The following is a 13,382-nucleotide window of genomic DNA, read 5'->3' as shown; positions in this document are numbered from 1 at the left end:
CCACCCCAACACACCTGACAATGGCATACTAGAGATGCTCCTCCCGTCATTTCGTCCCTGCCCACACCTTATTAGAGGCCTTGCCATATTCACAGCCCCAGAAGGTTACTCTCCCCACTGATATTTGGTGGCTCCAGCTTTTTGACCATAGCATTCAGGAATTGGGATGGACTTTGACCCAAGCTGGGCCAATCAGAATCTCTCTTCCAGGCATCTCAACAATCCATTGAAAGACAGAGAAGCAGTGGCTTCAGACCCACAAGGTAGGGCAAGCTAGGGGCAGAGAGGAGGAAGGAGCAAGGCTGCCTACCTGGGCATTGGCAATGTGCTGCGAGCAAGCCCCTCTGCACCATGGGCTGGACTGGTGTGCAGAGAGAGATTGAGATGAGCAGCACTGTGGCTCCAGAGAGGAGCTGCCAGACACCAACCCAGGTCCAGTGGCCCAGCAAGGCTTCTACTCAGCAGGCTCCATGAGAGTACACTGAAGCCTTTCAAATATAGCCCTTTTATACTTGTTCTTTTTTTGTTTTTGTTTTTGTTTTTTTGAGACAGAGTCTCGCTTGCTGTGTCACCTAGGCTGGAATGCAGTGTCGTGCAATCTCGGCTCACTGCAACCTCCACCTCCTAGGTTCAAGCAATTCTCCCTGCCTTAGCCTCCTGAGTAGCTGGGATTACAGGCACCCACCACCATGCCTGGCTAATTTTTGTTTTTTTTAATAGAGACTGGGTTTTGCCATGTTAGCCAAGCTGGTCTCGAACTCCTGACCTCAGGTGATCCACCTGCCTTGGCCTCTTGAAGTGCTGGGATTATAGGCATGCACCACCATGCCCGGGCTTGTCCCTTCTTTTTTGTTGTTTTTGGGGGTTTTGTGGGTTTTTTTGAGACAGGGTCTCGCTCTGTTGCCCAGGCTGGAGTGCAGTGGTGCAATCACTGCTCACTGCAGCCTTGACTTCCTGGGCTCAAGCGATCTTCCTGCTTCAGCATCCCAAGTTGCTGGGACCACAGGCACACACCACCATGTCTGGCTAATTTCTTTTTTGTAGAGGTGGGGATCTCACTTTCTTGCCCAGGCTGGTCTTGAACTCCTGGCCTCAAGCCATCCTCCCGTCTCAGCTTCCCAAAGTGCTGGGATCACAGGTGGTAGCCACTGAGCCTGGCCCTTGCTCCTCTTTTTTGAGGGTTTTCATGCCCAACAACCTGGTAGCATCCACCCAGCTCAGCCTTGGGGCTCTTGTCTATACCCTGATCCTCAAAGTCCATTCAGTGAGTCCTTTCTAAGCACCTGCTTCCCAGTGTCCTTTGCTGCTGTCCCTAAACATCAGCATTCCTCAGGGCTCTGTCCTGGCCACTCTTCTCAGACACATTCCCCTTCTTGTTCCTCTCCTCCAGTTCCTCCCCTGGCAGCAGCTACTGTCTCTGTGCTGAGAGCCCCCAACACTCTCTCACTCTCTCTCTCTCTCTTTCTCTCCCTTTCCAGGCCAGGCCTTTCCCTTAAGCTTCAGACCTGCAAGTCCACCTGGGTGTCCCAGAGGCCCCCTGAATGCTAGATGAGCAAAACCAGGTTCATCACCTTGCTCCAAGCCTGCCCTTCCACCTCAGTGCTTCTCCATCTCAGTCAGTGGTACCTCAGACTCTGGGTTACCCAGGTCAGACATCCAGCAGTGACTCAGGACTCTCTCCTCCTTCCCACTCATCCCCAACACTCACAGGTCTCAACAGACTTCCAGTATTCAGAAACTATTTTCAGCAAAGGAGTCCCTTATGTCATTGAGGAGTGAGTGAAGTTCTGACATATGTAGAAGCTGAAAGAGGTTTCACTTTAGTGAATATAATTTGCACCAAGGTGAGAAACAGTTGAACGGTACTTTGCATATCAGATTTAAAGATAATAAATTGGCCAGGTGCAGTGGCTCACGCCAGTAATCCCAGCACTTTGGGAGGCTAAGGCGGGTGGATCACCTGAGGTCAGGAGATATAGACCAGCCTGGCCAACACGATGAAACCTCGTGTCTACTAAAAATACAAAAATGAGCTGGGTGTAGTGGCGCATGCCTGTAATCCCAGCTACTTGGGTGGCTGAGGCAGGAGAATCACTTGAACCTGGGAGACGGAGGTTGCAGTGAGCCGAGATCATGCCACTGCACTCCAGCCTGGGTGACAAGAATGAAACTCTGTCTCAAAATAAATAAATAAATAAATAAAAATAAAGGTAATAAACTTATGGGGAAAAGAGCAGATTGGGATGTGACTCCATTTGTTACATCACAGCTAAGCTGCAACCACAGATTGACAATGGATACCAGAGGTCAGCAAAAATCAGCACAAGTATCCTATGGGGATCAATTGGCCATATGGAGTTCACAATCAAGAGTTCTGTACATATTTTATTATCACTGTAAATGCTGTGCTACACTTTTTTATATGACTGGAATTATAATAACTCATACACTTATTGTTCTGGAAAGCTGGCTGTTAAATATCTACTAGCACACCACCACACCTAGCAATGAGCTCCATGGTCAGGCGTTTTTGTAAAATTAGAAATTATATGATCTTTCTGTGTACTTTTTCTTTAAAAGGGCTCTACAAATGGTACGTATAAGATTCAGCCACACAAAATCTGGACGGGTCCCCAGAGAAAGCTCTTTGTCAACCAAAACACTAGGTGACATGGGGACAATGGAGATGGTTGGTGACGGAGATAGACCTGAGCAAAGGGAGGAAGAGCAGGAGTCTGGGGGAGGAGGGGGAGCCTGCGGCCCCTGGGAGACAGGTAATTATGTTTACAAAGGGAGTAACGAGGGCTTTTGCTGGGAGGATGGCCTGAAGAACCAGAAACCCTGCGGGACAGGTGCAGGGCAGGCTCCAGGTCCCTCCCAGACACGCACTCACCTTCTCGTAGTATCGGATCTCGTACTCCGTGTCATTGGCCCCAGGGGCTCCGGCAGGGATGGGCTCCCGCCACGACAGGGACACACTCTGGGGTTCCACTCGGTCCCTGCGGATCTCATCCTCCTCCCAGGGCGCTGAAAGTAAGTTACGTGGGATTCTCCACCTTGACCCACTGCACGGCAGGGCTGGGGGTGCGGGGAAGAGGGTGCGGCGTGTTGGGCTGTGGGACCGGACTAGAGAGGCCTGGGGCGTGGTCTAACGGGCTGTGGGCGGGGCTAGGGAACTGCCTGAGAGGCATGGCCAAAGGGGAGGAGTCTGTGGGACCAGAGGAAAGAGGCCCCTCTGCCCCCGCAGCCCTTTTCTTCATTGTCCCCTAGAGGGAAAAGCATTAGGCCTTCTGCTGCTTGCCCACCCCTTACAACCCAGCTTCCCTCATGGTGGTTGGCTCTAATCCTCCAGGCTCTTTCTATACTTGCTGCAGCTTGGAGACGTAAGAGAGCATTTAGAGGCAGAAGGACCTGCTACTTAACGATTCCAATGGTCTGGTCAAGAGGTAATACACTTAACAAACTAGAAATAGAAGGAAATTATCCCAAAAGAATAAAGGCCGTATATGAAAAGCCTACAGTGAGCATCATACCCAATGGTGAAAGACTGGAAGCCTTCCCTCCAACATCAGGAAAAAGATAAGATGTCTGCTGTCATCACTTTTATTCATCATAATACTAGAAGTTCTAGCCAGAGCAGTTAGGCAAGTAAAAGAAATAAAGGGCATCCAAACTGGAAAAGAAGCAGGAAATTTATCTCTGTTTACAGATGACATGATCTTATATGTAGAAAACCCTAAAGATTCCACACACAAAATTGTTAGGCCAGGCGTGGTGGCTCAAGCCTATAATCCCAGCACATTGGGAGGCTGAGGCAGGCAGTTCACGAGGTCAAGAAATCAAGACCAGCCGGGCAGGTGGATCACTTGAGGTCAGGTCGAGGCAGGTGGACCACTTGAGGCCAGGAGTTCGAGACCAGCCTGATCAAATGGTGAAACCCTGTCTCTGTTAAAAAAAATACAAAATTAGCCAGGCATGGTGGTACATGCCTGTAATCCCAGCTACTTGGGAGGCTGAGACAGAAGAATCACTTGAACCCGGGAGGTGGAAGTTGCAGTGAGCTGAGATCGTGCCATTGTACTCCAGCCTGGGCAACAAAAGCAAAACTCTGTCTCAAAAAAAAAAAAAAAAAAAAAAAAAGAGATTGAGACCATCCTGGCCAACATGGTGAAACCCCGTCTCTACTAAAAGTACAAAAATGAGCCGGGCGTGGTGGTGCACGCCTGTAGTCCCAGCTACTTGGGAGGCTGAGGCAGGGGAATCACTTGAACCTGGGAGGCAGAGGTTGCAGTGAGCCGAGATCACGCCACTGCACTCCAACCTGGGCAACACAGCAAGACTCCATCTCAAAAACATAAAATAAAATTTAGAACTAATAAACAAAATACAGCAAAGTTGCAAAATACAAAACCAATGCACAAAAATTTGTTGTGTTTTTATACACAATGAACAATTCAAAAAGGAAATTAGGAAAACAATCCCACTTATGATAGCATCAAAAATAATAAAATACTTAGACATAAACTTAACCAAAGGGATGAAAGACTTTTATACAGAAAACTATAAAATATTGCTGAAAGAAATGAAATAAAACACAAATAATTGGAAAGGCATCCTGTGTTCATGGAATAGAACACTTAATACTGTTAAAATGTCTCTACTACCAAAAGTGATCTACAGATTTAATGCAATTCTATCAAAATCCCAGGCATTTTTTGCAGAAATAGAAAAAACATCCTAAAATTCATATGGAATCTAAAAGGACCATGAATAGTCAACACAATCATGGGAAGGAAAAACAAAGGTGGGCCAGAGGCAGTGGCTCACACCTGTAATCCCAGCACTTTGAGAGACCAAGGTGAGAGAATCAGTTGAGGCCAGCATTTTGAGACCAGCCTGGGCAACACAGTGAGACTCCATCATTTACAAAAACCAACGAATAACAAAACCTACACACACATACACTCATACACAAAGGTAGAGTCCTCACACTTCCTTACTTCAAAACACATTTCAAAGCTACAGTAATCAAAGCAATATGGTACAGACATATAGACCAATGAAACAGAATACAGAGCCCAGAAATAACTCCTCTCCATGTATGGTCAAATGATCTCCCACAAGGGTACCAAGGTTATGCTATGCAGAAAGGATAGTCTCTTCACCAAATGGCACTGAGAAAAGTGGATATCCACCTGCAAAAGAATGAAGTTGGACCCTCACCTAACATCATATGCAAAAAAAGAACTCAAAGTGGATTAAAGACCTAAACGTAGGATCTGAAATGATAAAACTCCTAGAAGAAAACACAGGGGAAAAGATTCATGACACGGGATTCAGCAATGATTTCTTGGATATGACACCAAAAGCACAGGCAGCAAAAACAAAAATAGACAAATGAGACTACATCAAACTTTAAAACTTCTGCAGGGCAAAGGCAACAATAATCAGAGTGAAGAAGCAGTCTTTGAAATGGGAGAAAATGCTTGCTAACCATTTATCTAAGGGGTTAATATCCAGAATGTATAAAGAACGTCTAGAACTCAACAACAAAGACCAAATAACTCAATTAAAAAATAGACAAAGGACTTGAGTAGGCTTTTTTTTTTTTTTTTTTTTTTTTTGCTATCAAGCGAGGCAGTGGGAGTAGAGATGGAACAAAGAAATCTATAACTGTGTTGTGATCAATTAGTTGTAAACAACACTGCACTCAGACCAGCTTGAGTAGACATTTCTTCAAAAAAGATATATAGGCCGGGCGCAGTGGCTCTTGCCTGTAATCCCAGCACTTGGTGAGGCCGAGGGGGCAGATCACCTGAAGTCAAGAGATTGAGACCAGCCTGGCCAACATGGTGAAGCCCCATCTGTGCTAAAAATACAAAAGTTAGCTGGGCGTGGTGGCATGCACCTGTAATCCCAGCTACTCCGGAGGCTGAGGCACAAGAATTGTTTGAACCTGGGAGGCAGAGGTTGCAGTGAGCTGAGATTGCACCACTGCACTCCAGCCTGGGCAACAGAGTGAGACTCTGTCTCAAAAAAAAAAGATATACAAAAGGCCAAGAAGCACACATGAAAAGATGCTTAATATCATTAATCATCAGGGAAATCAAAATCAAAATCACAATGAGATATCACCTCATACCCTTTAGGATGACCACTACCAAAAATATGGGACATAACAAGTGTTGGCAAGGACATGAAAAAATTGGAACCCTTGTACACCATTGTGTAGGAATGTAAATTGGTGCAGCTGCTATGGAAAACAATACAGAGGTTCCTTAAAAAATTGTAATTACTGTATAATCCAGCAATCCTGTTTCTGGGCATATATCCAAATGAACTGAAATCAGGTCTTGAAGAGATACTGCTCACCCACGTTCATTGCAGCATTATTCACAATAGCCAAGAGGTGGAAGCAACCTAAATGTCCGCAAGTGGATAAATGGATAAAGAAAATATGGTGTATACTCCATGGAATACTATGCAGCCATAAAAAAGGATGAGTTCATGTCCTTTGCAGGGACATGGATGAAGCTGGAAACCATCATTCTAAGCAAACTATCACAAGGACAGAAAACCAAACACCGCATGTTCTCACTCATAGGTGGGAGTTGAACAATGAGATCACTTGGACACAGGGCAGGGAACATCACACACCGGGGCCTGTCGGGGAGTGGAGGGTGGGGGGAGGGATAGCAGTAGGAGAAATACCTAATGTAAATGACGAGTTGATGGGTGCAACAAACCAACATGGCACTTGTATACCTATGTAACAAACCTGCACATTGTGTACATGTACCCTAGAACTTAAAGTATAACAATAAAGAGTTAAAAAAAAAGAATATATGGTGTAAACATACAACAGGATATTAGTCCTTAAAAAGAAGAAAATTCTGTCATATGTTACAATATGAATGAACTTTGAAGACATTATGCTAAGTGAAACAATTCGTCACAAAAAGACAAATACTGCATGGATTCCACTTATGCGAGGTATCTAAAGTAGTCAAATCCTTTGAAACAGAAAGTAGAATAGTAGGCCAGGTGCAGTGACTTATGCTTATAATCCCAGTGGCTCACACCTGTAAACCCAGCACACTTTGGTAGGCCAAGGCCGGTAGATCACTTGAGGCCAGGAATTCAAGACCAGCCTGGCCAATGTAGTGAAACCCTGTCTCTACTAAAATTACAGAAATTAACCAGGCCTGGTGGCGGGTGCCTATAATCTCAGCTACTTGGGAGGCTGAGGCAGGAGAATCACTTGAACCCAGGAAGCAGAGGCTGCAGTGAGCCAAGATTGCACCAGTGCCCTCTAGCCTGGTCGACAGAGTGAGACCCTGTCTCAAAAAAAAAAAAAAAAAAGGAAGTAGAAAAGTAGAATGGTAGTTGCTAGGGGAGGGTGGTCGGGGTAAAGGGGAGTTGTTGACTGGATACAGAATTTCAGCTTTGCAAGATGAAGAAGTTCTACACCCCAGGTATGGGAGTTCATGCCTGTAATCTCAGCACTTTGGGAGGGCCAAGGTAGGAGGATCGCTTGAGCCCAGGAGTTCAACACCAGCCTGGACAACAAAGTGAGACCCTGTCTCTACAAAAAATCAAACAATTAGCTGGGCATGGTGTCACACACCTGTGGTCCCAGCTACGTGGGAGGCTGAGACAGGAGGATTGCCCGAGACCACAAGGTCAAGGCTGTCACTGCACTCCAGCATAGGCAATACAGCGAGACCCAGTCTCAAAAAAAATACAAATAAAAATAAAGGAAAAAAAATTACAGAGATCCTTTTGGACAACGTATCTAGTTAACATTCCTGTACTATACATATGAAATGGGTTAAGATGATACATTTTATGTGTTTTTTACAATAAAAAAAATGTTGCCCAGGTCGCAACCCAGAGCAAACAAATCATTATCTCTGTAGGCTGGATGGAGCTCAGGGATTAGTTGCTTTTATTTTATTTTATTTTTTATTTATTTATTTATTATTTGTTTATTTTTTGAGACAGAGTCTCCCTCTGTCACCCAGGCTGGAGTGCAGTGGCACAATCTCGGCTCACTGCAAGCTCCGCCTCCCTGGTTTACGCCATTCTCCTGCCTCGGCCTCCTGAGTAGCTGGGACTACAGGCGCCCGCCACCATGCCCGGCTAATTTTTTGTATTTTTAGTAGAGACAGGGTTTCACCATGTTAGCCAGGATGGTCTCGATCTCCTGACCTCGTGATCCACCCTCCCAAAGTCCTGGGATTACAGGCGTGAGCCACCGCGCCCGGCCAGTTGCTTTATTTTTTAAGTTTCTTGGTGATTCCAGTGTGCAGACAAGTTTGAGAACTGCCAGTCTGGATGATGTCAGATGAACAGCAGCATACACACACATACACACATATACAGGAGGTAATAAGGCCTGGGGTCAGTGTTCGGCAAAGGGGTTTCCAAGAGAAGATGCCAGGAGGGCAGTGGGAGAAATGGTTCCGGGACTCAAAAAAGGTGTCTGGGAGAAAGATGGAGATGCAGGAGCTATGAGAAGGTGAAGGGATGAAACTGTCCAGGGAAAACGCATAGCAAGAGAAGAGGAAAAGCTTTTAGGGAATAAGCCTGAGACACACCAACATTTCAGAAACAGGCAAAGGAAGAGAAGCTTGACAAGGAGGAGCCAGAGAGGCAGGACGAAGACCAACGGTGCGCAAGGTGATGGAAGCCCAGGGAAGAGAACATTTAGGAAGGTTCCCTCCTGACTTTTCCAGTGGTTAGCCCACTATTGGTCCACAAGCAAGTGATCTTACTCCCTGAGCCTCGGTTTCCCCGTGTGTAAAATGAGAACGATGATGACAACGCCTAGGCTTGCTGTGGGAATTTTATGAAGTAATGTGTCTGAGGGACTGAGCAAGGGCTGAGCACCAGCATTCCAGCAAGAGGAGCTGGCGCTGGGCCATGTCTTACGCTGAGAGGAGACAGAGTAAGATGACGATTCAAACTTCCCACTGGCTTTCATAAAGTGGACGTTCCCGGTGCCTTCGGGGGATTGAGGAAAGTACCGATCAGATAGTAATAAGGCAAGGAAGTGGAAACAGGGAGTAGGCGGCTCAGGCTCTGACAAGTGCGTGGATGTGGCTTCTAGTCTTAAATGGTATATATATCTAGCAGCCTCCACTCCATGTCTTTCCCAAATTCCAATTAAAACATAAAGACACAGTAAGAGTTGAAAACCTACACCATCACCATAAACTAGTCTTGACAGCTGATCGCCAGAACGGGGGCTGGAGAGTAGAGTGGCACATTTCTACTTATGATCAAGGCAGTGGGACTAGATCAAAAAGTGCAATTGTAATGAACCCCCAGGCTACACTGCCCACAGAGTGGCATTGCCTCCCATTCTAAAAATAACTCAAAAAATCCTTTATTCCTCCCCTTCAGTGTCTGACCCTTTAAAAAAAAAAAAAAAGCCAGGTCTTTGTCAAGTGGACAATGCACAGCCAGCACTCTACTGCAGAGCGCTTTCGAGGAAGAGTGCTCTTCCCTATCCCCCGGGGGCGCTTCTCAGCCAAAATTCACTTTGAGGTGGCAGCTCCCAGAAAAGGCCTGAGCACAAAGGCGAGAGGAGTGATGAAGCATTCTAGGAGGTGGCAAAGTTCCTTGCGAATACACATAGGGGCAGAGATGGAAAAGGAGGCTAGAAATGTCCATTTTTGAGCTACATTTGTGGAAAGCATCAGATGGCCAGGATAGAGAGGTAGAAGATGGTTCCATCTCAGCTCCGAAGAGATAATTAGATGAAAGCATGATAAATCCTGCTAGTGGAGCTAAAAACTAACACCAAGCACCTGCTCTCCAGCTGTAGATTTGGGATGGGAATCAGCCAGCGCCCAAGTGGGGCCAAAGTTACAGCAGATAATACTGGAAACCTAGTCAACAGCCTTGTCCCCCTTTCCTGCTAGCTGAGCTGAATTTTTGGTTCATAGTCTACTGTCTCCCCACAGGTGACTTGGGTAACTTCTGGTTGTTCTAAGACATTTGTGTGCACTCATTCCCTTTGCCAATGAATGGTTTAGGGTTGGGCTTACAATCCAGTTCTGGCCAACAAAAGAAGTTAGCTGGGGACAGGGGATTCAGAGAAAAGTTTCTTGCTTTTAAAAAGATACCTGCAAGGAAGAAACAGTTCTTTTTCTGCCTCTGAATGGTAAGGATGTGATGTCTGGAGCTGCTGCAGCCACCTTGCTACCATGAGGGAACCAGCCTATGTGATAAGAATGGCAGAGTGGACAGATAGAAAAAACCTGGGTCCTTGAGGACACTTTTGAGCTGCTGAATGAACCAAGCTTTAACTCTAGCCCTCTTATGTGAGCTAAGAAATCATTTAAGTTAAAGTCAGGGCCCAACACTGTGGCTCATGCCTATAATCCCAGAGCTTTGAGAGGCATAGATGGGGGTCTTGCTTGAGGCCAGGAGTTAGAGACCAGCCTGGGCAACATAGCAATACTCCGTCTCTACAAAAAAATTTAAAAAGAAAAAAAAGTTAGCTGGGCATGTTGGCATGCCTGCAGTCCTAGCCACTTGGGAGGCTCAGGCGGGAGTTTGAGGTTACAGTGAGCCTGACCTGACCCCAGGAGTTTGAGGTTACAGTGAGCCTATGATCATGCCACTGCACTCCAGCCTGAGTGACAGAGTAAGACCTTGTCTCTAATAATAATAATATAATAATAATAAAATAAAATCAGTTAGACTGAGATTTATTGTTACTTGCAGCTGAAAACCTCATAACTAATTCAAAGGGCAATTCACGCATCTTTTTTGTTGTTGTTGACAAACACCAGCTATTTCCTTACTCAAGAACAAGTAAACAGAAAATACCAGAAATTGGGTATATGAAAAAATATTTCAGAATAAGGGAATAAGAACATTATTCTGAAGACTTAGGAGATGCAGATCTTGAAAAGTGATTTAATATGATAGAGAGTAAGTAAAACGCTCTGGCACTTTAAGAAGAAGGAAAACAGCCTCCACCAACTATGTACAGAAGGTCATAAGGAGAAAACAGGTGGAGAAGAAAAAGAAACGAGATGAGATAAAAATGGAGAAACTGAGAAGGGCTGGGTGAAGAAACTAAAAGTGCATCAACAAAATTGAAATATTTAAAACAAAATTCATTACGAATACAAGGAATTTTAACAAAATCACAAACAGAATGCAAAATGAACCCCTCTCAGTCTTTGGAACATCAAGTAAAAAATAAGAAGGAACTACAATTGAATAATAACTCGTGATGGTTTAACTGATGATTGTTTTACAATGGTGTAAAAGCAATACAACCATTCTATTTTTGCACTTTCAGTACAGTGTTCAATAAATTACATGAGATACTCAGTGTAAAATACTCATTGTAAAATAGGTGATTTTGCCCGCCTGTAGGCTAATGTAAGTGTTCTGGGCATGTTTAAAGTAGGCTAGGCTAAGGTATGATATTTGGCAGGCTAGGTGCATTAAATGCATTTTCAACTTATAATATTTTCAACTTATAATGAGCCCAATGGGACATAAGCCTGTCATTAAGTTGAGGAACATCTGTGTATATATAGATAGATATATAGATATATAAAGACAGAGAGAGAAAGAACTACACTATAAAATAGTGCACATTGTTTTAAAGTAGCCATGAAATAGTTTAAAAATGTTTACCATGTACAAACCTCCATGAAGCAGTACAATCAGCAACGTAAAGATAAACAAAATAAAAGCAAGTCATCTGGAAATAAAAGCACATCCTCTAAAATAATTTGAGTCAAAACTACAACACTAAAAGAAAACACAGAGATGTTAACCTTGGACTAAGCAATGGTTTCTTAGCAATGACACCAAAAGCACAAGCAACCAAAGAAAAAATAAATAAATTTGACTTCACCAAAATTAAAAGCTGTTGGCCGGGCACAGTGGTTCACACCTGTAATCCCAGCCCTTTGGGAGGCTGAGGTGGGTGGATCACGAGGTCAGGAGTTCGAGACCAGCCTGGCCAACATGGTAAAACTCTGTCTCAATTAAAAATACAAAAAAAAATTAGCTGGGCGTGTCAGTGTGTGCCTGTAATCCCAGCTACTCGGGAGGCTGAGGCAGGAGAATCACTTGAACCCAGGTGGCACAGGTTGCAGTGAGCCGAGATCACGCCACTGCACTCCAGCTCATCTAAAAAAAAAAAAATTAGCTGGATGTGGTGGTGTGCACCTGTAGTCCCAGCTACTTTGGAGGCTGAGGCAGGAGAATCGCTTGAACCCAGGAGGTAGAGGTTGCAGTGAGCCAAGATTGCACCACTGTACTCCACCCTGGGCAACAGAGCAAGACTCCATCTTGGGGGGAAAAAAAAGAAACTAAAAGCTTTTGTGATTGAAAGGCTATTCTCAATAAAATGAAAGCCAAACCACAGAGTGGGAGAAAATATTCACAAATCATGTATCTGACAAGGTTTGTATGGGTTAAATTGTGTCTCTAAAAAAGGTGTGTTGAAGTCCCAACCACCACCCTCCATCTCAGAATGTGATCTTATTTTTACAGAGGTAATCAAGTTAAAATGAGGCCATTAGGGTGGGCCCTAATCCAATATGACTGGCATCTTCATGAAAAGGAGAATTTGAACACAGAGAAAAACACCTAGAGAGATGATGATGTGAAGACACAGGCAGAAGACAGCCATGTGACTAGAGTGAAGCGTCTGCGAGCCAAGGAACACCAAGGATTGCCAGGAAACATGAGAAGCTGAAAGGGCAGGGAAGGGTCCTCCTCTAGAACCATCGGAGACAGCATGGCCTTGATGACACCTCGATTTTGCAATACATTTGTTTTAGGCCAGCCAGTTTTTTGGCACCTTGTTAGAGCAACCCTGGGAAATGAACACAAGGGTCTAGTGTCTGTAATACATATCTATAGTTATAATATCTTATAACTTAATGACAAAAAGAAAACCCTACACAGGAAAAGATGTTCAACATCATTAGTTATTAGGGAAATGCAAATCAAAGCCACAATGAGATACCACCTCACATCTGCTAGGATGGCTACTGTTTAAAAGACAAACAATAACAAGTATTGGTGAGGAGGCAGAGAAACTTGGACCCTTGCACTTTGCAGGCAGGAATGCAAAATGGTACAGCTGCTTTGAAAAAGTTGATAATTCCTCAAAAAGTTAAAAAGTTACTATATGTATTAGTTCAGGTTACCATAACAAGAAACCACAGTCCTTTAATAACAAAGGTGGCTTTCAAGCCAGGCATGGTGGCTCATACCTGTAATCTCAGCACTTTGGGAGGCCAAGGTAGGTGGGTCACCTGAGGCCAGGAGTTTGAAACCAACCTGGCCAATATGGGGAAACCCTGTCTCCTAAAAAATACAAAAATTAGCCAGGC

General features: G+C 44.6%; 1 protein-coding gene and 1 long non-coding RNA gene across 3 annotated transcripts in view; one reads left to right on the top strand and one right to left on the bottom strand.

The window, feature by feature from the left end:
- Nucleotides 1-13,382, bottom strand: part of EPHA10 (EPH receptor A10) — a 52,797-nt gene that overhangs the window by 18,463 nt on the left and 20,952 nt on the right. For both annotated transcript variants that reach the window (XM_024232733.3, XM_054537741.2), the window contains exon 7: nt 2,894-3,027. In XM_024232733.3, coding sequence (XP_024088501.2) covers nt 2,894-3,027 — 134 coding nt within the window. The remainder of the gene's footprint in view (nt 1-2,893; nt 3,028-13,382) is intronic.
- On the top strand, nt 2,752-12,897 carry LOC129051524 (uncharacterized). The gene is made up of 2 exons (XR_008515880.1): nt 2,752-3,033; nt 12,535-12,897. It is a non-coding gene; the product is annotated as an uncharacterized LOC129051524 (long non-coding RNA).

Source organism: Pongo abelii, chromosome 1 (assembly GCF_028885655.2).
Source record: "Pongo abelii isolate AG06213 chromosome 1, NHGRI_mPonAbe1-v2.0_pri, whole genome shotgun sequence".
In the NCBI taxonomy this organism is placed as follows: Eukaryota; Metazoa; Chordata; class Mammalia; order Primates; family Hominidae; genus Pongo; species Pongo abelii.
The sequence above is the reverse complement of the archived record's forward strand: the minus strand, read 5'-3'. Positions and strand labels throughout refer to the sequence as shown.